The sequence below is a fragment of the Centruroides sculpturatus genome, unplaced genomic scaffold (assembly GCF_000671375.1).
Source record: "Centruroides sculpturatus isolate CEXI.00-Female unplaced genomic scaffold, Cexi_2.0 scaffold731, whole genome shotgun sequence".
Classification (NCBI taxonomy): Eukaryota; Metazoa; Arthropoda; class Arachnida; order Scorpiones; family Buthidae; genus Centruroides; species Centruroides sculpturatus.
The window spans coordinates 83,639-109,520 of record NW_019385203.1 but is presented as its reverse complement, the minus strand read 5'-3'; the positions used below and the strand labels follow the sequence as shown (position 1 = coordinate 109,520).

The 25,882-nt window shown below is 28.2% G+C and overlaps 1 protein-coding gene across 4 annotated transcripts in view; it reads right to left on the bottom strand.

Annotated features, from left to right (window-relative positions):
* LOC111636091 (protein Mo25-like) overlaps positions 1 to 25,882 on the bottom strand; it is a 49,512-nt gene that overhangs the window by 10,244 nt on the left and 13,386 nt on the right. Inside the window, exons 2-6 of one of the 4 annotated variants that reach the window (XM_023381263.1) lie at positions 22,925 to 23,105; positions 8,055 to 8,152; positions 4,509 to 4,661; positions 4,297 to 4,429; positions 4,052 to 4,219 (exon numbers count right to left, since the gene is read on the bottom strand). In XM_023381263.1, the coding sequence (XP_023237031.1) occupies positions 4,052 to 4,219; positions 4,297 to 4,398 (270 nt within the window). In that variant the 5' untranslated portion in view covers positions 4,399 to 4,429; positions 4,509 to 4,661; positions 8,055 to 8,152; positions 22,925 to 23,105. The remainder of the gene's footprint in view (positions 1 to 4,051; positions 4,220 to 4,296; positions 4,430 to 4,508; positions 4,662 to 8,054; positions 8,153 to 22,924; positions 23,106 to 25,882) is intronic. The other 3 variants (XM_023381262.1, XM_023381261.1, XM_023381260.1) reach the window with 3 other exon arrangements.

Sequence of the window (25,882 nt, the reverse complement as noted above, 5' to 3'; positions counted from 1 at the left end):
ATTGATTGCTTTTCTCTCTTCTTCAGGATTTTTCAGAAGTAATTAATAGCATTGTAATTGTAGAGATCCCCAAGCCTATTAACCTTAACCTGGTTTGGATTCCATTCTAAGGCTGCTGTTCTGACATACTCCCGCTTCAAAAGATTTTTAATACCAGATATCAGCATTAATCCTCTTTTTCAGAAGAAAACATATCTTGCCAAGTTTCTTGGTGCTCTTCATTCAAGAGTTCTTGGCATTCTTCTGTTGTCATATCAGTTTCAGGTTCCATTATGAGCTCTTCAATGTTCTTTATTTCTCAGATGTGATTTTTATTAATCCTTTAGCTGCTTGAGTCTTCTTGATTATACTGTAATTTTTTTTATTTTTTAGATATAAGATTGAACTGTGCCTTACTGTAGACATGTTCAAGCCATACTCCCCAGCAACATCAGACATCTGCCCACTCTCTACCTTTGATATTATACTCTCATCTTTCGAAAATAAAAACCAACACAAAACTTAATGAGTGTTACACAACGGTCTCACGAATACTATAAAAAAAAAATTATTTCTGTCAGAAAAATAAAAGGCTGGAATTACAAGGAAGAGTTTCAAAGTTCGGAGGAATACTATCAGATCAGTATATATTGGGTTGAGTGTCGATGTCATTGCCTCCCTGCGCTCCAAAATGTTTCGAATTTTGCTTGAAGACAAGGGAAGACCAATCAGTATTCATTATTTTATGTCACTTGTGTTTGTTCTGTGAGATGTTCGTTATCCGATCACGTGTTTGTTGTCCACACATAATCTTTCGTGAAAGCATTCGTTATCCAATTTGTTCATAGTCCAAACTGTTCGTTAACTGCTCACTGTACTAATAACAGCAACGTTAGATGGCTGACAGTTAAGGGTGTTAACCATATTCTATTCTAGATTCTATTCTATTCTTGATTTGTCTTCTATTCTAGAAAACGAATCAAGGCAGGTCAAAAAACTTCAGAAATTTTTAGGAATTTGTTCTGGATATTTTGGGCCTTGTCCCTCACCACTCCTCTACCTCATTGTGAGCCTGGCTGAACTATGATGGGCTTGAAAAAAAAAAAAGGGCTTTCTGTTCTGTGGACCTTTAGTGCTCACAGGGCAGAAAGAGTTAAAAAAAAAAAGTGATGTAGTATAAACTAATTAAAAATTATTGACAGTTACTGACAAAAGTGTAGCCAACATCCTGATACCTCAATTGAGGTCTTATTAATAGATATAATATTTAAGAGAAATACTGTTATACAAATTTTTTGCTCAGATAAGATTCAAATACTGTAGATAAATTAGATATAACTGATATTTACATACTTAAACTTATCAAGATTTATATTATATTGTTCTATTACAGTAGAGCGTCGATTATCCGAAAGTCAATCATCTGAAACGTCAATCGTCCGAAAGAATTCCAGTCGGCAAATTTAGATTTTCGCCAGTGCTGTGGCGCTGCAATCTTTGGCTATGTCTTGGGCTACTCAAATATTTTACGTTTTTGATACTAAATTAACTTCTGAAGTATAATTTTTTATTGTTTTTATATTTTTCAATATATTTATTTTGTTTGTACAAAATAAAAATAATTTTTAACGATACAATAGTCACAATTATTATTTTAAAAAGTTTACATTAGGCTTAACATCGGCGAAAATTCAATGCAAAGCGACATGCAACGGAGAAAAATTTCAACATGGGATAGGTTAAAAAATATTTTTTCGTACATAATCGGTTACCCAAAATATCGATTTTCCAAACAACCCCAGTCCCAATTGATTTGGATAATCGATGCTCTACTGTATTCAAAAAATTAAATAAGACTAATGAAACATTTTTAAAATTAACAAGATTTTTTCCCAATTATCAAAATTCACTATTTCCTGCTTTTTTGCTGATTCTAATAATATTTAAACCAAGTCCCAAGTACATTTCCAATATCCTACAATGTTGGAATCATCTTTGGAACTACTTTGTGAAAATATATGTATTAAATAGAATATGATACAATTTCTTCTGTTAATGTATTCCTGATGACAAGCCGAGAGGCTTGAAAGTGCTTGGAAACTGATGATATGAAAGATTTAAAATATAAAACCAAAACTTAGTAAATGAGTATTTTGATAAACTGTTCATTTTTCCCAGCAATAAACTAATATATATCAACATTTAAAAGTACAGAAGTGTATTTACTTACAGGTTTGCTGCCTCAGGTAATGCAGCATCAAATGGGTTCTATTGTTGCTATAAAAATCACAAATTACATGATTTTTATAACTACTTAATTGAATTTTATGCTTACATGACTTAGTTCTGGTTACTACTTCATAAGGTGTAAGGAATTATCAAATTTTGATTAAAAGATAAGTTCATTATTTATTAAAGCATTTATATTTTTGATACAAAAATATTAAAATAACAATAAGTTATGTGTTTTAAGTTAAAAACCACATAACTCTTGAGAGAAACTGAAAAAATAGTACAAAATTGTTTCAATAATGGCACATCATTTTATTTAGTTTTCAATAGAAAAAATTCATAATATAATCATTGATAAAACTGAAATGATTTTGATACCATTATCACTGAGTACTATATTGTCAGATGTCAGAATTACACATATAATGTAAACTTTCGTTGAATTATTATTGTGAAGTAAAACAAGGAAGGTGTAGTAAAATAAGTAAAATTTATATATACATATATAAATATTTAAACTCTACAGTGAACAGTGAATAATATGGTAACATAGAAGAAAAAACAAAGGAAAAATTTAGAGCTAATTATCAGAAGTTAATTTATTGACTAATAAATCAATTCTAAATATATCATTAATACAATATTGTACAGTAGGCCTATTGTTAAAGCTTTAAATTAAGTGTCAGCCAACTGTAGCTATTAGTGTGTTATATTTAATAGGTCAACAAAACAAAGAATGTATTTAATTAAAAACCCTCATTATAATTTATGTAATTAGAAAATGTTGAATAGAATAAAGAATAAACTTTCTGGTAATGAAATCATAAGGAATAATTTTTGTTAAATTGTTATATAAAATATAACTAAATTTGGCAATACAAAGAGTACACAAAATTTTGCAATTTTATTAAGTCATCTTAAGGTATTGTAAACAGAGAACTAAATTCAAGAAAAATTGGAATGTAAAAAGTCCTGGTCACTATATATATATTTCTTATAAATTATTAAACTAAATAATCTTTTTGTGATTATTACATTAAATTTTAAACCAGAGAAAATAAAGCAATTGATTTAAATAGGACAGTTTAAATATATTCATTTTAAGTTTGCTTTATTTAAGCATAAGCTTTTCTAACCTATAGACTGGAAATTCTATTTTAATCCTATACACTATAATTCAGTTAAGTTCTTGCATTAGAAGTTTTCTTGTGTAAGAAATTAATTTCAAAAGGCTCCATTTTTTTATGATTATTTGTTTTATTAAATTAATTATTTTATACAGTCGACCCCCTATAACACGGTAGATACGTTCTGTTCTTTACGAAATTGATGTTCTACGAGTCCTTAAATACATGAGCCAATCACAGCCCGGCATGTATGCAGTTTACGGACTACATGCTGTTTGAAAGGTTTTCTTCCATAAAATTAATCGATTCTAGACTAATTCGACTCAACATTTTCAAAATACGTATAATTTTTTGGGAATAATCCATATAAACCACGTTATAAATAAAAAATTGTAGGATTACTTACCAAGTGTTTAACTATGCCATTGCTTAAGCATACAATTAAGCTTGTTTTCGTTGTGGAGCCTGTCATCGAATGGCGCTCGCGTGCTTCCTGATAAATTATTTTTTTTGCGAAAAATTCACTGAATTTTGGAGACATCATTAATATAAATATAATTTTTATGGACGTTAAATAATAAATGGTTTTTAGTAGGTCCACTGCTCGTTTAAACTCAACAGTTTGTNCAGAATTGTTACAATGATCATGATAATGATTAAATAATGCCTTATTACTTTAAAATATTGAATATAATAAAATATTTTAAAAATACCTCAAAATCAATTTTTGATAGATTTTGGATGAACAACAATAGCAAATTAGAATTATATAATTCCTGAGCTAATTGTGCAACAACTATATCAGTCTGAGGTTCTTGATCGCTCGTACCATAAAGCATATTTTTCATCAGTACTAGATTCTTTGATACATCTTCCTGAGCCTAATTGGAAATTAAAATAATAATAATAATTAATAAATTATACTCAAATTTTTTTTAAATATTTAAAATAAATTTACCTTTTCAGCTTTTTTATCTCCTTTTTCTAAAACAAGAACAGCCTCTTTCAGAGCTTTAACAAGCTCATAAGGACCTTTTTGGGATTTTCCAAACAATGGCATTTTGACTGCTAAAAAGCAGTTAAAGCAATGCCTAAAATTTTAATAATCTATTAGAACAAAATTCTTAGAAACTAGTTACTATTTAATAATTAAAAAATTTTGAATTTAACCTGATTATTTTGCACTTCAAGCTGATATATATGCTCTTGTATTAAAATTTTTCAAAAACAATATTTTTATTTTTATTATTTAGAGAATTTTTATAAATATAAAAATTCTATACATTAATCCCACAATATTGATGTCCTTATGTAATATAACACCTTAATAAAAATAAAAACATCAGTTTTAGAGGAAAATATTTATTAAAACATAACTTTCTCATAATTAAAAGTATTCAATAAGCATAAAATATGTTATTTAATTGATTTTTATACTAAGTCAAAACATTTTATTGAAATTTTGATGTAAAAAGTTTCAAAGACCAGGAACATATATGTATAAAATGACAAATAAGTCTTCTGTTCCAGTAAACAAAAATATAGTAAACTAATTCAGAAGCAATTATCTATCAGGAAACTAATTTAATAGCTTCAATCATAAGTATTCCTAATAATTTTACATATAATTTCTTCAGGAAATAATAAATAAACCTAAGAGTTACAATTAAATGACTGAAAATATTATCATAGTATTGACTAGTAGAGTGAAACATGCTATAATAAAAAATATAGATGTATATAAAATTATTAACAGTTATTTTCTATACATGCCAATTACAATTTTCATCATTTTTTAAAATAAAGTTATAGACATTTGGCCAAAATATCATGTTACATATGTAATTGTTTATATATATAAATTACAGAGAGGTGGGTAAAGATAAAGTACATTTATGAAAGCCATTGTCTCTCTAGAATGCAGAAATTATGAAATAAATTTAATGAATGGAAATAAAAATTTTTCAAAAATTCTAAATTGCATAAAAAGTTAACCTTTATTTCTGAGGGAACTTGTAACAGACAATTACATAATACAGTCAAACCTCATTAAGATGCTCCCCCTTAAGCTGCCACCTCACTGATTGCTAAAAATAGTAGGTGAACAGATCTACATGTTTTTGAGATGGGAAATTCCCAATAAACTGCCCTCCATAATCCGCCAATTTAAAAGCCAGCACAGCACAAACATGCACCTTAATATATCTTTTGAATTTATCTTTGCTTCCTGATTAAAACAAACTACATAAGATGGAACTTAGCTTATTTGTCTCAGCAGAGGTTATTCTTTGGAAAATTTCCACATACATTTAATGAAAAACTCTTCCATCACAATTTAATTGTCTAAAAGCTATATTCACAACACTTTTGTTTTCAATAGTCACAGGTACAGGAAATAAAGCTCAAACTACATGTAAATTGTTTAATTTCTGACTTATCAATCATTCAAAAGGTTCCTGTCAATCACTTTTAATTTGGTAGTCTGAGAGTCTGGAAGGCTCTTGGGGAACATTCTTTCATTAAAAGTCCTATTATCACACATTTGGAAAGTGTTCATTAAGGGTACCACCCAATGTCAGAATATTAGAAGCTCTCAAGGTGCTCTTCCTTTCACAAATTAGTCAAGTCAGTCCCAGCTAATTTCTGCTACCACCATCTGCTGCTGGTTTTCAGTCATAAAGGTGGTGATGCTGTGGATAAAATAATGTTGGGAAAGATGATGAGACAACCCAATATAAAGGATGCCAAAGAGGGATTGTTGAAACTAAAATTTTTTCAAAAAACATTGCAACAATGGTAGTGTAATGTGCGATATCAGACCTGGTCCTGAAGACATGAAAGTTCAACAGTGGCTGATACTGGTCACACATTGAACAACTTCCTTGACAATCACTGCTTTCAATATGGTGGCCTGCGAGTACTCTCCCAAGTGACCACTTAGCCATCTACTGTATATTTAGACTGTATGACTAATTCACTGTTAGCAGCCAATTCAAACAGTTTTCTTGTGCAACATGTTTAACTTAAGCTTATATGAAACTTTATATCCAAATAAGTAATTTTCACAGGAAAAAAGTAAATTGTTAAAAATTTAAACTACATTTTAATCCAGTAACAAAAATTTAATGCTGAATTTCATTCTTTACTAGTTAAGGTAAATTTTGGAGTTTTTAATATTAAATACATCCAGTATTTAAAGAGTGGTATAAATTGCTTAATTGTATCAATATCAGAGTTGCCAATCCAGGAAAAATAGGCTGATAAGTGAAAATTACCTTGTTTAATATTTGGGTCAAAACAGTATATAAATGTGTATATATATACTTACAATATGAGAAAAAGGCACTGAAGAAAATGATGCATGAGAAAATGCACCATTTAACGGAAAATGGTAAATGAGAAAAAGGCAATAAGAAAAAGTAGAGATGCCAAAGAAAACCTGTCTATTTATACTGTTTTTAAAACCACCGTTAGTCAACTGACTTTTTTCTAATTAATTATAGCAAGAAATTTAAAATTTTGGGAAGGATTAATTTTTGAATTCAAATTGAAAACGGTTTACAATTGAAATTGTAAGCCAATCAAAAGCATAATTTCCAATTTCCAAGCATTAAATGGTTCAGAAAAATCAGATATTTAACTGTCAATACTGGAATCAAACTTAACAAATCTCTTAAATATGTAAATTCTAAAAATAATTTCAGAATATTAATGAGTAATATACACTTTATATCTGACTACGAGAATGAAATTATTTTTAGAATTTACATATTTAGGAAGTTTTTACCAATCCCATTGCTTTTAATTTGATTTTATATTAACAAATCTCATTTGTAAGATAATTTTGTGCAAAAGCTTGAAAAAGGAGGAAAGCAATGCTAATTGGTGGAAATAGTGAAAAGGAAGAAAAGGATAGAAAATGGTGCAAAATGGAGATTAAAAATTTAGTTTAAATGGATTGGGGAATCATTTCCTGGTGGTTGGTTATGATTTCCCCCCCAAAATAAGAGCTGCATTAAAAGGAGTGCATCATCACATATTCCTAAGCTTAGTTATGAACTTTTTCGAGACTGCCAACCTCACTAAAACTGCCATATTTGTGATCAAACAAACAGTGGCATCTTAATGAGATTCAACTGTAATCATTTTTTGGAACTTTTTAATAATATAATGAAGCATTCAAAAATATTATAAAAGTTTTAAACTCTTATTTTGAAATGTCCTAGAATGGTTTGTATAAAACTGTTTTGCCACATCTGTTAAACATCCATAATGTTTAAACAAATTACAAAAACTAAAATTCTAAATTCCTATAATTATAATGTATAATTTATAAATATCTATGCAATTGCAATTTTTTATGATTTATTAAAAAAACTAGTTTATTTTTCTTTGAACATTAAAAAAGATCTTCATTAACTAGTAGAATACCAAATAAAAAAATACAAGAATATTTCTTTTAATTTTGTTATAACATTCATTTTATATCACTATTTCCTTTTTAATATAATTACTTAGCATTTCTAGCAAATATGTATAATGTATTTGATAATATTCTATTTCATTAACTCCATTTTTCATATTTTAAATCAAACAATCAACAGACTAAGATGCAATTTTTTTCTCATTCTTGTTCAAATTCAAAGATTTCAATAAATAAAATTATAATTATACTGAAATCATTTTTCAGAAAGTAACCATAAAACATTAATTTACCTTTGTTTAGAAGATAACTTTAAAATCACTTGCAGAATTGATGATTCTGTCTTGAATTATATCTTATCTTCAGAAATTAGAAGTGAAAATACCTTAATCTGCAATAAACAGATAATATCTATTAATAAAAAAAAAACATCTTAAATCAACACTATTAATGAAAATTTTCAGTATTTATTTTAATACTTTAGAACTAATTGTTACAAAGACAAATTGTTCCTTGACTTCCATAAATTCAAAAGCTATTTGCAAAAAAGATACTATACTCCAAACAATTTTATTTATTTTTTGCTTTGTTATTTTTTTTGGTCATTCTTGTGTTCTTTTCTCATTTTTATTACTATCATGTTGTTTTTTCTTATTTTCTCTTAAATCTCATCGCATATTTCCCCCTTTTTAATTAATTGGGATTGTTGTAAAGTGGGGTAGCAAATATTGTCCGCGCAGCATTGCCAAATTCAAAGTAAATAATTTTCAGGAGGATGCAATAAAAATTAAATGAGGTATAAAATGCAGACTGTAGTTTTAATCTTTGATCATCAGTTGTTGTTTTTACCTATTTTATATTAATATATATATATATATATATATATATATGTGTATAAATGTGTTTTTCACACTCAAATCTCTTTCCTATTATTTATTTGATTTCTTTTTTTTATTTATTTACAAAGATAAGAGGCTCTGGGTCCCATGGGCCTCTTCCTGGTTAGGTACTTCCATAATTAGAATTACATCTGTTTAATTAAAGATTTAATGCTGACTTTTAATTAAATAAAGCTTTTATTTATTTATTTTTCACATGGAAAATGTGCGTAAAAACTCAATGTTTATTTAAATCTTTTTATTTTAAGAATAAAAAATACTGTAGAAGAATTCCTTTAATTACACAAATAAAAAATATGTATTTTATAATATTTTTATTATATATAAATACAAACATAAATATTCTTATTTATTGTCTTATTTATTTATTCATATGACATATTTTTCAGCATTATTTTAAAATTGTTATAAAACAAACTTTTATGATTTTTCCAGATGTAAATTTTAATTTACATTCCTATTTATTAATATTGTACTATAAGTTTTGTTTTGCAGATCATAATTTAATAATTGTAGATTCAACAATTCAGATATTCATTATAGATGTAGTATAGTTATATAGCTATAGTTTAATATAGCTAATAAATTATTTATACTCAAAAATAAATAAATAAATAAATATTTTCATTGCAAAACTTTCAGAAGAAAATTAATTCAAATAAATATGTATGATTCTTTTTATGGTTAATTTAATTATAATTTAAAATAGTCTTGTTTAGGTTCAAATTCCTAAATAATTTTAAGGTTTTAAAGTCGAATATTAATTATAATTTACTTTAATTGATATTTTTTAAAATAAAATATTAAATTATGTAATTAACTATTAAAAAATTATAATTTTTCATGTTCAGATATTAGCTACTATCACTGGAAAGAAAGCCTTCTAGTATATTGGGTTTTCTTTCCAGTGGCAAATAGAAAAAATCCTTTCTAAAACTGTAAATTTTAGATGATTATCATCATTACTATTAATAAAAAAATATAAAAAAACAACTGCAAAGTATTATTGGTGATATAGTTCAATTAGTCTTTTTTTATTTTTAGTTTCATATCTAAATGACAATTAAAGAACAATAAGAATTAGAAATCAAATCTTTTAAAATGTCTATACTGTATATTAAATCTTAAACAAATTTTAATTCTTAAGATGGAATTTTTCATTAATAAACTGACATAAAATGTTTAAAATGTAATAGACTGATGTGATTGTTTTTATTTTCTTTATAATACATAATATATTTAACGATAATGTTATTTAGAAAAAAAATGCCATTGATTTTACACGCACATTTTGTAGTGTTTTTAATACAATTTATTTAATATCGAACCGACATTTGGGAGTCTGCTACTAGACTAACTATTGTATTTATTATTACTAAAAAACATAATTTTTAAAGATTAAAATGGCTTAATATAAAGGTTTATCATTTTCGTGCGAGTACTAACTTTCGGGACGATCGAATATTAAAACTGAATTTTAGTATTTTTGTTCGTATTGACGTTGCATCGAGATAAATCTCATTTAAAATGGGTCGCGTCGTGTCGTATCACGTCTCGTCTCGTTGAATTCACATTTTTTTTCTTTTTTTTTTATTTTAAAATAAGTATTGTATACATTTCTGTCTTTACTCGCTATCCTTCTCATTGCATTTGCAATAACCCATATTATCACTGCATTCGGCCTCGTTGTGTGGACTGTAATAAGTTACTTTACTTATAACTAATGATTCGTTAGATTGAGGGCAAAATTAAAGACTAAAACAGGATTTTATAATACTATCGCCATTTAAAAATTGATAAACTGAAGGCCTGCTACAGCATTTACATCAAGAATTTTAAATTTGATGACTTGCTAATATTGTTGGTATTATTTTTCATTTAATTAATTATAGAAATTCCTGGTAAATATAAAAAACTCCAAACGAGTAATTTGAACTTTACCAAAAATCATATAAATGCCAATAGTTTTATTTATAAATAAAGATATTTTCTACGGGTATAAAACTAGAAACAGTAGCCCATTACGTTAAGGACGTTTTAATTATTTTCTCGGTTTAAAATGTGACAACATAACCCACTTATTTTAAATTAGAATGGTTAAAAAGAGTAAAAACAGACTGCAGTTTCGAAAAATGTGTTCATTTATTCCAAAACCGGAAAAGTTTATTATTGCTTAAATATTTTTCTAAGATCTAGACGTATTTAATTAATAAGAGAAATAAGTGTATCAATAATACATGTTTACTTCCATATAGAATCCAAATATATTAATAATAATTTAAAATATCCTTTAATTTATTTTCTACCTTCAAATGGGTAAAATTCAGCTTTCTTAATAATTGGATAATATATTTAATTGATAAAGCCTATTAGAAAAAGTTTATCAAATAAAAAACAAATGTGTAATATCGGTCTATGATAATATGATAGACCCCCGTTTTACGACCGCTGCTTTACAATTTACATTTTTACGACTGATAGAAATTTTCTCTTAGCGGATGTTCATTAATTACGTGTACAATTTAATAAGGGAGGTAGCGAAAAGTATATTATTTAAGACAATGGGATAGGGATAGAAGCATTGTTTAAACTTTTTAATGTATTAGTGATATACGAATTTCTTATAAGCTAGTCATATACTAGTCATGTGAATAAACATATTTGCAAATTTAAGTCATTTCTTCAATATCAGGGGGTACTGTACATGAACTATTATACACGTAATTAGTGTACATGTATTGTACATAATGGGGAGGGCGTTTGCCAAAAGTACATCATTGTACACAATGGGGAGGAGTCGAAATTGATTCAACAACTGTACACGTAATTAATGGAAAATCCCTTATAACTACGAAATGTAAATTCTTGGTAGTTATTTTCATATAGTATCAATATAATTAAAACACTAACCAATGATCTAATGGAAAAGAGGTCCGCTCACTTTACGACGTCGCTCTTTACGACGGTTTTCCAGTAACAAATTTGTCGTAAAATCGTAACACTTACGCAATGAATTTACTCACCTGTTTTCAAATTACAAAAATAATAATAGTTCAATTAAAGTTTAGTGCATGTAAATTTAATGAAAAATCACAATTTAAATAATTTAAAATAAACATTTTTTCCTTCTTTCAATATTCTGGACGCCAATAAAATATTACACCATTTATAACGCAAAATATTTATTGATTAATAGCAGAATTAAAAAAAAATTAATTTCGTGCCTCTCTAATTTATTTTTTAAAAAATAATAATAAATTTGCATTATAATCTTCTACTTTTAAATAGAATTGCCCATCCCACCCACCCGGAAATGGTACGTACATCCGTCGCTAGGCAACCATGTTTGCTGGTTTTTGTACCTTGTTCCCCGTGCGATGTCGAAAATAATTCCATAATGAGAATATTGTGCCTATTTAATGCGGAACAACTAAAGCCCGAAACTTTATATTCATTATTTATAATTACATCGCAGCGTAAAATAAAATAATTTTTCTCAGATTGACGAAAATGGCTCCCAGTCACGTGATTACAGTCAAAGACGGAATTATGAAATAAATACGTTTATAATTTACGTATTAATAACGAAACGACTTTATTTTATAATAATAAATTACTAACGGCGAATGTCTAGCGTTTTGAATTTTAATTTTATTTTAATTTTTTTTTTTTAAAGGAGTTGTGCGGAATGACCAAGTTTGCCACGTGACTGCGAACCCACGCAGTCGTCTTAGCTANATATATATATATATATATATACACACGTGTACATATACATATATATACATATACATGTGTGTGTGTGTGTGTGTGTGTGTATATATATATATATACACACACACACAATAAACAATTGCAATTTAGCATGGTCTTGAAAAATTCAATTCTCTTTTTATACAATGTATTTTAATTTAACACATTTTAATAAATTTGCCTATTTAAAAATCTTTAATTTTAATTCTAAAAAACAATATTCATACTTCCTTTTCTAGAAAACTGCTGTTTTTTAAAAATGTAGGCTGCTATACCAATACTCCCTCATGGCTATACATACATTTTAATATTTTTTTTTTATTCATGCTCATTTTTTGATTCTCACCGTATAGGCACCTGAGAGGCCTTTATATATGTATATCCATAAACACACATACTCAATTTCTAATAATGGAGAAAGTCTATCAAACTATTAGAATAGCAATAGCTTAATTTAATGAATTAACATAGCAGTTTAACTACTATATAGCCATTTTATTATATTATTAAATCTCATATGAAACCACAAGCCTCAATAAAAAAAAATCATAAAAATATTCATTTGTTAACCTTATCAATATTAAAATTCGGTATACCTTCTGAATATTTATTGACAGCGGATACTGTCTGTGATTAGTTTGTACATCATCTTGTGTACATCATTTTAGTCAATATTATAAATAATAATCAATTTATAATATTGAATAAAATCTCATTATCTATATACAATTAATTTAGTTAATACTCAAATACTGTCCAGCTTTGTTTGAGAGAATGGTACAAACATGGTTTCAGGTATCAAAATAGAACTGTTGCCCTTTAGATAATGTTGCTAAAGAGAGATTTGAGAAAAGTGCAGTGGTTCAGGCATGGTAGAGTGGTAAATGTACAATGTTAAGTCTGTATGAAGTCAAGTGCACTAGAACACCATGTAGCAATTTAGTTTTTTTAGCCATTAGAATAATGCATCTTCATCTCTATTCTGAATTACTGTTTGTTTTGCTAATTACATGGTAATTAAAAGATTTTGTATTATTTTTAACACATTCTTAATTTTATTATTTAAATAGTATATCAATTTTATTTTTGAATTAACTATTTTAATTTTTTTAGAATCTAATAAAAAAAAAAAAAAACAGTATGTATTAGTAAAATATACATTAGGTGAGAAAAACTTTTAATGAAAAGCTAACGTTAATGAAAAACGTTAGCTTTTCATTAAAAGTTTTTCTCAGCAAATTAAGGTGTTGTTTTTTTTTGGTTTACAAACAAGTGCTGAGTGAGAGTACTATATACATTAGGTACTATACTTTAAGACCAAGAATGACAAAAGATTTTAAAATAAATTGTTTTCTCAATATTGACTGCAGCTGCAATTACTTACTGCCAATTGATGAATTTCTCAACAAAGCTACTAACAAAAAAAAAAGGGTAAATGAACATCCAACTGTTGGTAGGTCTAAGTTTTGTTTGCTATGTCCAGGATAAGGTAACTGTCATTACAGTCAACATTAATCAGGAGCTCTCCAGTTGAAGTTGGTCATTATTGTTCAACCAGATTCAAGTTAATTGAAAAGACTTCATCTACAAGAAATGTAGATGAAATCTTTTCAAGTAGTTTGATTAACCTGTTGCTACATGCCCGCAGTTGTTTAGGCACTAATTAATTTTTAATTAATCAGCGTAAAAATATGAATTTTTTGAAAAATTACAACCTGACTAATTTTTCTTAATTTTTACAATGCATAGTTTAGTTCTTACTTAAAGTGTTTCATTATTTTTATTTAAGAAATTGGGTAGAATCAGCACTATATTCCACTGATACATTAAACATTGCTATTATTGGAATAAAAAGTAATATACCCGTGAATCCAAAGTACAAAGCACATATGATAATTCCCAGAATAATTACAGCTGGATGTACAGTACATGAACTTTTTCCCCTAGTGTGCCTGATCTAAGGTTTCAATTTTCCTGCCAGTCGCTGTTATTAAAAATAGTTGCTGCAGCAAAGCATGCCTTTGCACTTAAATCACTCAAACTTGACCCAGAAATGATTTCATTTTTTTCCATTTGTATCTTCTAATTATTTTAAAAGTTTTATGACACAATGTCCGATATAATTTTTGTATTTTTTTTAATTTTATGAATAAAAAATGTAAGGCAATAATATGTAGGTTAAAGAATTTCCATTTATTAAAAGTTAAAATCGTAAAATTTTGCTTACAAACACTTGAGATGCAACGGCAACATGATGGGTGAGAAGGACTTTTAAACGTTGTCGTCTTCCTGGAGGATATTGGTTCCTTGACAACAATGACAGTAAAATTGTGTTAACCAACCTAGGATTCTACTGGTCCCTGTCCCTCACTTCTTTTCCAATTGAAACAATATAAGTTGTCCAACAAATGAACAATTTTTATTGACATACAAGATGTGACAATTTAATTCCAGAACTGGCCATGTAGTGCTGCAGTGTCTGCATGCAGAAACTTGTCTAAACTTGTGATAATAGTTCAACCATCTGGCTACTTGTCTGCAAAGATTTGTTCGTGTCTCGCAACTAGTTCTTTTTCTGTACTCCATTCACATATTGCTGTGAGAAAGTGCTATCACGTTTTTGTCATGGAACAAAAAAGCGAACATTAAGTTTTGTTACAAGTTGGGTAAAAGTGCAACAGAGAGATGTATGCCCTCATCATGCAAGTTTATGGGAATGATGCCCTATCCCGCTCTCGTGTTTTCGAGTGGTTTGTGCATTTCAGGGATGGTCAGGAAGACCTTGAGGACGATGCTGGCCCTGGATAACCTCAATCAGTTCAAACACTGGAAAACATCGAAAAAATCAGAGATTTTCTGCGATATGACTGTCAAATGTCTATTCAGATGATAGCGAAGACAACTGCTTTCAATCTGGAAACAACTCGTCGGGTTAGGCCTCAGTTTGCAGCAAGAGGAAGCTGGGTACTGCTGCACGTCAATGCCCGCCCACACACTGCGACTATTATCATGGAGTTTTTGGCCAAATGTGGCATTGTGGAGTTGAATCACCCTCCATACTCACCAGATTTTGCCTTGCAACTATTTTTTGTTTCCAAAAATCAAAATCACATTGAAGGGACAAAGATTCGATGACCTGGAGGACATACAGCACAATGTGACCAAAGAATTGAGAACTGTCAACGGAAGTGACTTTGCTGAGTTTTTCAAGAACTTGTACAAGTGTTGCGAGAAGTGCATTGCCCTCCAGGACAATGCACTTCTCGCAACTTTGAAACATATTAAAAGGGTTTTTCATTATATGTTCTTTGTGTCCTTTTATTACCCCAGTCCTGGAATTTAATTGTCACATCTTGTATATATATATCAATAAAAGTTGTTCATTTGGTGGATACTGCATCCAAAAGGTCCTGTCTGCTAAGTCCATGAAAGCAACCCCTTAATGCTTAACATAGAAAATAAAAAATCATTTTTTGCACACACAATTTATAATTCATGCAATACAAGATGTAAAGTATGTACATAAAGTTGTAGCATTGTATAATGTAAAATGTATAAACATATACATATTTTATATTATCAATTTATTCTGTATATCTTACAAGGAGAGCCTACGGCTTTGGGGTAACGGATTTTGACAATCTTTGGTGTAGAAGTAGTACACCATGTGAGTGTACTACCTGTAAAATACTAAAGTGCAATACTCAAATATAATCAAGAAAATCGAACTTAAAGTTTTTTAGCACTTTATATATAAATTTTACGTATTTCTATTTGACCGTCCTGTGGCAGAGTGGTAACGAGTCCGATTCATAAGCTTGAGTTCTCGGGTTCGATTCTCGCGTATAATTTTTTTTTTAATTCATAAATACTTATAATGTATTTATTTATTTACTCATTCATTTCTTATTATTTATTTATTTTAATTTAATTTCTACTATTCCAAGTCTAATATTTTTATACTTTTGTTGACAATAACGGCGCATTCTTGACACCTATGTGTCAACTTTCCCATCTAATTGTTATCACTAACGGTGACCGATCTAATTCTCACTAGGAGCGTTTTTCTATCAGAGTTCTTTTTCACTCACTCTTTAACAGTTCGTTTCTAAATTTCGACACGAATAGACGTATTTGTGTAGTAAAACTTATTTTGAAAAATTATTTTATAATTAAAAAATGTCGTCAAGAGAAGCAAGTTCTTCATGTTGTGACGAAAAAACTGTTGATGATAACTCTTTATACAGTGATGTATCAAAGCAGCATAGTGAAGTAAAATACTAAAGTGCAAAACTCAAATATAACCAAGAAAAACGAATATAATTTATTGAAGCAATATTATATAATTACATAGCATTGTCAGATGTACATGATCGTGAATGATACTTATGATAAAAACATTCAAAACAAAAATTCTGTCTACACCAAGAACAACAAATAAATGCTGCTTTTTTACAATTGCAAGGTATGTTTAAACGAGAACTTGTTTAACTCCTTAAGGACATAGACATTTTTGAGATTAATTTATTTAAACGTAAAAAATACTTAAAAACTGAAAAAAAACGAAAGAAATGCGTTAATTTTGAAGAAAAATCTTCAAATTTTATTTTCCTTTGTCTCGCCTTTCTGTGAAATTTAACACCGATGAGTCATTGTTTACACATCTGGATGACCTTGAACACAGCTGGAGTTGGATTTCCCGGGACATTCTCATAGACGTCTCGGGATGACAAGGGTTTAAAGTAGGGTGACTACTAGCTAGGCCTATATTTTTAAATATTTTTAAAAAATTGAAATTTTAATTGCGATTTCCGACCCCATCTAATTAATTAAATTTATATATAATAAAATATATTAATTAAAAAAATTAAAAAACTATCGGAGGTCGTTTTTGACATCAGAAACTAGCTTTAAATAACTTTAAGGAAAGAAAATCCGTGCGCTAGAACTTTAGAACGATGAATTAATTTGATAAAAAATCCCATTAAAAAACAATTAAGCCTTAATCGAGCCTTTTCAAAGGCTCATTAAAATCGCGATAAATTTTTTTAGCGCAGGAAAAAAATTTTGAAAAAATTTGGAGACAAAAAACATTCCAAAAATTCAAAAAAAAAAAAAAAATTTAAGGACCGCGTTTTATGTAACGCTATGTAACTTGCCCGAGTTTTCTCGGGTTATGGGCTTAAGTTATATAATATATTAAAATAAATAAATAATAAGAAATGAATGAGTAAATAAATAAATACATTATAAGTATTTATGAATTAAAAAAAAATTATACGCGAGAATCGAACCCGAGAACTCAAGCTTATGAATCGGACTCGTTACCACTCTGCCACAGGACGCTCAAATAGAAGTACGTATAATTTATATATAAAGTGCTAAAAAACTTTAAGTTCGATTTTCTTGATTATATTTGAGTATTGCACTTTAGTATTTTACACATAATACACTCACATGGTGTACTACTTCTACACCAAAGATTGTCAAAATCCGTTACCCCAAAGCCATAGGCTCTCCTTGTTAGTTATTATTTGTATAAATCTTGTATTGAAAGTAGAAGTAGAACATTTTAGTATTACATAAACATATTTTTTCTATTACCTGTTTATTCTGTTATTTTATTTTTTAAATAAAGTCAGTCATAAATATTATTTCTATACAGATTTATTAATTATAAAAAACATGCATTGTGTCTGAAATTATATTAAAATAACACTAACTTTTGAAATGAAAAAGTAATTAAATCGAGTCCTACTGCCATATTAATTAAAGTGCCTTGACATTTACTCTATTCTTAGCACACCACCTTGCATCAAATTGAAAACTTTACAGTTTAGCATTTTTGATAATATTTAATTTTTGAGCATCATATTTTATACATAAAAATTAACACATAAATGCATAAAACTTAATAAAAAAATATCTGTAGCTTTAGATAATACTATAATATAATAATCCATCGAAATAGTTAAATATAATTAAAATCAAGAAAAAAAATTTAAAACTTTTAAAGTAAGGAAATTTCTAATAAAAAAGTGAGATATGTGATCACACGATGCCTGCCTCATCACCTTGTGTAACCAAAGCAGTCAACGACATTGAAATAAAAGCCTAAACACCAGTAGAAGTAAAAATAAACATCAGCATGTGTCTTTTTTGAACAAGAGTGAAGATGAAACATGACACCTTGTAATTTATGCTAATTACCTTTAAATATTAAAAAATTAATTTAATTATAATTTATTGAAGATTTTTTGACAGAATTTGACTAGAAACATATCGAAAAGCTAGATTAAAGTAAAAATATCAGTTTTTCGATGATAAATTTTTATTAATTAATTTTTTAATTTGGTGCTGGATTGACCGTGAGTCTGCAATTTATATTCGAATGAGCACACGTGTGACGACAGGTTAAAACTGGCTGACAATATTTACACATTAAAAATATACATTAAATTGCCTTCTTAAATCTGTCATATTCACCAGGAATAAAAACAATTTTCCATCACAAATGACCTTTTGTTTTTGTTCCTGGTGAATGTGAAAGACAGACTTAAGAAAATTTGTTTTTTAACGCATATTTTTAATCTTTACAAGTAGTTTGAGTTTCCTTTTTTAAATTTTTGAAAGCAGTATTATTGAAAATTAAACCTAATTTATCATCCTAAAATTTCAATTATGATTATTTTTACCTACCAAATACAGTATAAACATTCCAATGAAATAGGACCTAGAAATTTATTTTAATTTGAATTAATTGTTAAAATACACATGTGAAATGTTCTCTTCTGGATGTTATTTTTTGACTCATTCTTTCTTGTAAATTCTACAAGGCCTTTTTTATCAAATCAAATTTGAATTTAATTAGGTCCACAATGGGACAGCTGGGCAGTGAGGGACATGGTCTAATATATTCAGGACAGATCATCACCTGAAAAATTCCTGGGATTTTTTGACCTGTTCAGATAATTGTTCCCAGGTACTTTCTAGAGTAGTAGGCTGTCACCTTAACTGCACCACCATCTGGCTGTCAGATACAGTGATTTGAAGAAAGAATAAATGCTCTTTCAACATTGGTTATGAAAATGGAAAATTTGAAAGAAAATGGATGAAATGGGATGAAAGAAAATGGAAAAATTTTCCATTTTCTTTCATCCCATTTCTTTTCCACTAATTTTTTGCAAATGGTAACCTGGTTTGAAAGTTTGTGGATTGATGATTAATTAAAGCTACTAGATATAACAAGCTGATCTAATTGCCAAATTGAACCAGGAGCTAGATATGCATAAAACTTTTACAAATTAAAAATGGCTTATTTGCTTGGATTTCATTAATAACTGTTTTTAATTTTAAAGTTACAAACTAATTACAGTATTCAAAAATCTCCCAATCCTATTAATTTCCAATATGTCAATTAATCATTCAGCATATGAAGTGCAAACTGTAAGAGAAAGTGTCATTTTTTTTTTTTTTTAGTCAAAGTGATCATCAGCATGGAGTATCTGCATTGCCAGTGACAATATTGACATCACAAGCATTGTGGTCAACATTAAAGTCAGAAAATGCACTCTTAGTCATGTCCAATTTTTGTACTTCACCTTTGGGCTTGTATGATTTTGGGAAGCTGGAAGCAATGTGCTTTGTATTAAATAATATAATATACAGTAGATCCCCCTATAAGACAGTAGATACGTTCCGTTCTTTATGAATCAATTTTGTAGGAATCATAGTTTACGGATTACGGCTGTTTGAAAGGTTTTCTTTCATAAAATTAATCGATTCTAGACTAATTCGACTCAACATTTCCAAAATACGTATATTTTTTTGAAAATAATCCGTATAAACTACGTTATAAACAAAAAATTGTAGGATTGCTTACCGAGTGTGTACCGTTCGACTACGCCCGTTGCTAAAGCTTGGTTTCGTCGCAGAACAGCGCATCAAATCGTGGCCGCGATTTCTGATATTATTTTTCTGCGAAAACTTTGTTGACCTTTGGAGACATCCTTAATATAAATAATTTTTATGGCCGTTAAATAAGAAATGTTTCTTTCACAAGAAATGTATAAAATTACAGTACTGGACAGACGATAGGTCGCACTAATTTGAGACTTCTCCAAAATGAAGAACAGATAATACAGATGCTCTTTTCTGACAACAGATTAACTCACTGTCATGGCAACAGCAGGTATTTATAACATTCTTAAAGATTGTAATGACAGACATGCAGTCCTTACTACCGTATTTCCCCGAAAATAAGACATACTCTGAAAGTAAGACCTAGCAAAGTTTTTTTTTTACTCGTAAAGGTCATCGACAGATGGTTGAAAGTGGCCGTTGGCTTTTTGAAAGTACAGCCACTGATTGGTCAGCAGACAATCACATAACACGGCATGATTTGCATACGACTATGGCTTGGGAATCACAGATTTGCATAATGTTATGGCTGGTGATCACTAATTGGTTGGCCGGGAATCACACCACATCACATTTGCACAGTTCTACAGTTCAGTAAGCACTAATTGGTCATCAAGCCCGATGTTGACGCTATAAAAAGGTTAAGTTGAAGCGAGAGTGGAAAGTCCACTCCAGCACTTCGGTTTTATTTAAGTTCAGTTCGACATGACAGGATATACGTCACTCTCGTCTAAGTTCAACTTGGGAATTTTTTTTGTTCAACAATAAATGTGAATTCTTCTTCACGGAAAAATAAGACATCCCCTGAAAATAAGACCTAGTGCATCTTTGAGAGCAAAAATTAATATAAGACACTGTCTTATTTTCAGAGAAACAGGGTATGTGTATATATCTTTTGTAAATATTTCAATTTATTTTGTTATTCATTTAGAATGGCGTCCTTAGTAAAAAAAAATCACCAGTTGAAAGTTTTATACTTATATGATACTACATATACACTGAAATACTTTAAAATAGATTAGAGTTCTGCAGAAAAAACTTGACACTAAGTTTAAATCAGCATTGATCAAAATTGGTAAATTTGAAAGATCTAGAGAATTGAAACAACATTAAGGTACTGAAATTAACAATGACAAAACTGATAAATATCCTATTATGACTCAATTTTTTAATTATAAATAATGCAATTTATTTATTTATTACAGTGCCTAAAAGTAAACATGGACTTATTTTTATCACCAGCATTTTACATTAAAGTTATTTAATTTCCATAGTTAAAGATTTATATACAGAAATATTCAGTTATTGAAATTTTAAGAGATTTTAATTAATTNTAATTATATCTTAATATTTAAATACTGAGACAGAATATAACTATAGATTATTAAGAATAACAAGGTGCAATTATAGAGAATAGGTAGATTTAATGCACTATCACTTTTATAAATTAAAAGATACTTAATTAAAACAGAATTTATACTTAAAGAGATTTTTAAACATTTTACTAGCTTGCTTTTCTTACAAATGACAATATATTGAAATTTTAATTCATCGTGTTTAGAATTTTTTGCACCACTCAGGAATGTTTAGATTTGTAATAACTTAATTTAAAAATTTAATTCATTACTATTTATTATTTATTTAATGTTTCTTAATAATAAAATTTGATATAAAAAATAATGTACTTTATAGTCACATAGAAACTTCATTTTTGTAGTCACAATTACTGGAATTTCTGGGCGATGTAGCGGTGTACGTTTATAGTTGACACAGTTGGTTTCATTTTTTATTTTCGACATTATCTCTAAAGTGAAGTTATTTTCATTTTTGAGTTATTTAGTAAGTTGAGTGTAATTAGTTTATATTAATCACCTTTATATAATTTATTATATAAATGGACGTAATAAAATATTTTTCCTGTTAGAGCAAAAGTTACAATAGAAACAAGTATCAATGCTTGACCTTGATTCAGCCGATTCATTATGTTAGTTACATAAAAAAACGCAAGCTGTATAATATAATGAGTTCAGTTTTAATGGATAAAAATACGCTTGTCTTGTAGTTTAGAATTTAAGTTGATTCTTTATATGCATACAAAATTTATTTTATAATTATTTTAAAATGATTACAACAATTATGCACGATGATCATAGATGACATTGTAACTAGATTGAATTCACTAATATTTCAATTTAAATTGATCCCAATTCAAATACATTTTCCTAACAAGAATGCAATTTCTAAAAAATATTATTAAAGGTGATCTGTGATCTTACTTATTCATATGTTCTTTGTAACAGTTTAATTTTAGCCTGAACTAAACTGGAGATTTAGTTCAGACAAACTAAACTGTCACAAAGAGATTAGATGTAATATAAATGTAATAATTCGATTAATATCAAAACCAGAAAATGAATGTTTAATGAATCAGCTCAATATAAATTTACAGGACAATGTTATGTTTATCTTACAGGACAATGTTATGTTTATTTATCAGGACAATGTTATGTTTCAGTATATAAAATCACATTAACAATTATCTTTAGAGTTTTAAAATAATCAGATATAGAATTGATTCATATACACTATACCTTGCTACTTGAACTGTATGATCTAAGGACACTATGCAGCTGCTTATCCTATAGGTCTAATAGCAAGCAGTTTGACTTCACTGGGATAGACTTCATTGCCTTTGTAATGTCCTTGAATTTTTCATTAATGACATGATGTCTTTAAAAATTTTTGCTTCTCTTTCAATTTTTAATCTGTAAACTTAAATATTGTGAAGAGAATTATGTTGTGATTTATATATAAATCATTATTTGTAATTTACAGGATGTTGAGATTTTTTAAAATAAAAAACAACCATAAAAAATGTTTAAATTAACTGAAATTAGAAAACAGTTTAAGTGATGGTATTTAACAAAATAATAAAGGAGCATATCTAAAAAAACATTACTTTAAACAAAACAATTTTTCAATTTTCTGGTTATTACATAATTGAATTGCTATTTAGTATTACATATAATCTGATGAAGATTAAAGTTTAGAATTACAGTAATTACATAAATCAATCAATTTCTAATATGTATTTTAATGCCAGCTAAAGCAAAATATATTCTTACTTTGCATAAATGAGCATTTTATGGAATATTCTTTCTGACAGTCAAAATATAAATAATTAAATTTCATTTACTTAATTATTTACATTTTAGCTATAAACAACAAAAAGTTTTTGTTTTACTTTATCAAAACACTAGTCACAGCAAAAACAATAATGAACTGAAATCATAATCAGAATCTTTAATCTAAAATCAACATCTAAAATAACACTGATAGTTTTAGGTTTCTTTTCAATTTTATTTTCTCCATATATTTTTCTAAAAATATATTAAATTTAACATTTTTTATTTTATATAATCTGACATTTAACATGACACACATTCAACAAACAACATCTTAGTTAACAGAATAAAAATATTTTTTAATCTAGTTGGGAAAGTTATATTTAATTTTAGGTCATCAATTTGTAATTATGGCAATAAATAAATAAAATTTTGAAGCATTTATCAAATAAGCTTTTACAATAAATAAACCAAATTATCTAAGTTTTGTTTATTTTTACTAATAATTAAACACATGTTTTAGTCATATCAATTTGTTTTATCTATCTTTACAAGTATCAATAATCATCCATATTACTACTCAATTTCTCTAACAGTTTTGAAATATTTTAAAGAGGAGTTGAATCATTTTGTTGTAAATCCCAATAAAAAATCTTAATGAATATATGCCAAGTGTTTGTTAATATTTCCTATATTCTAGATCAGGGGTGTCCAACCTTTTAGTCTCTCTGGGCCACATTGGAAGAAAATATGGAGTTTTGGGCCACAACTATCTTAAGAGCAAAAAGAAAAAAGGAAAAATATATAATTTTCATACCTAAAGTTCATTTAAAATTTAGAACTTTTCTTCATTATAAATACAAAACATGGAATTCGTTTAACATTATTTTATACATTTTATGCATAAGTCCAAATCATAAAACTAATGTGATATTTGTCATTGTTGTTGAGAAACTAATGCGTCAATATCTGGTTTGATTGAAGTAGTTGCAATTCTCAGGCAGCCTTCAAGGTGTTCATCCGATATTTTAGTTCTAATTTTACACTTAGTATTCTTCATTCTTGAAAATAGTTGTTCACATATGTAGGTGCTTCCAAACAATGATGACATGAATAATGCATGACTGTGCAGTGTGGGATATATGTCTCTGGGTAGATATGATTTATAAAAGTCAAACAAAGAGACATGATGAAATTTCTCTTTAAGTTGGATGTCAGATTGCAACTCTATGCATTCCATTTGAAAAGTTGCTGGCAGCATTAGTATATGACTGTAAATGAAGTCACAAAAATACAAAAATTGAAATTATTTTTCCGAAAATCCATTTTCGAATTCTTGTAACTAATCGAAAAGTAAGGCCTGCATATTTTTTCCCCTTTTTAGGAATATGTTTGAACAATGTGTTGAAATGCAAGAAGTTGTTTGCATTTAATTGAGCCTGCCATAATTTCAGTTTTACCTGGAATGCGTTTATGATTTGAAACATTGCACTAATAAGTTGGTTTTTCCCTTGAAGATGCATGTTTAAGTCATTTAAATGACCAGTCAAATCTACCAAAAATGCTAAATCTGCAAGCCAGTTAGCATCGTCAAGTTCTGGCACAGATTTTGCTTTCGATGTCATAAAAGATTTGATTTCATTAAGTAGGTCATAAAATCTTTTTAACATTTGTCCTCGACTGAGCCACCTTATTTCTGCAAAATATACGATATTGCTATACTCGGCATCAACATTTTTGAGAAATTCTTGGAACTGATGATGATATAATCACCGGGCTCTTATAAAATTCACAGTCTTGACAACGATTTGCATAACATGATCCATTTTCAAAGCTTTTGCGCATAAATTTTCTTGGTGTAGTACTTCATCAAATGAGAATTTTCGACATCAATGACATAGTTTTTTATTAATTTTACAAGCCCTTCTTTTTTACCTATCATAGCTGAGGCCGCATCTGTAATTATACCAGATATATTGGAAAGGGATAAAGAAAATCACATTAAGGTTCTTTTCACTGCTTCATATAAATCTCTTGATTTTGTCATGTCTTTTAATGACACTAATGAGAGCATTTCTTCAGTTACACTATATTCGTCATTTATACCTCTAATAAAAATGGTGAATTGAGCCGTATCAGTAGCGTCAGTACTTTCATCCGTGGCCAAAGAATAAAATATAAACCCACAGGGTTTACTTTTCAAATTGCTTTTGATATATTTCCTGAGATTGTCAATTCTCCTTGCAATAGTTTGATGAGACAAACTGATTTTAGAAATATCACTTTTCTTGTATGGACAAATTATATCTGCAACATTTTCCATGCATTCCTTAATAAACTTGCCATCAGAAAATGGTTTTGATTTTTTGGCGATTAAATTTGCGACTACAAAACTAGCCTTCACAAAGGAGTCTGTCTAAGTTG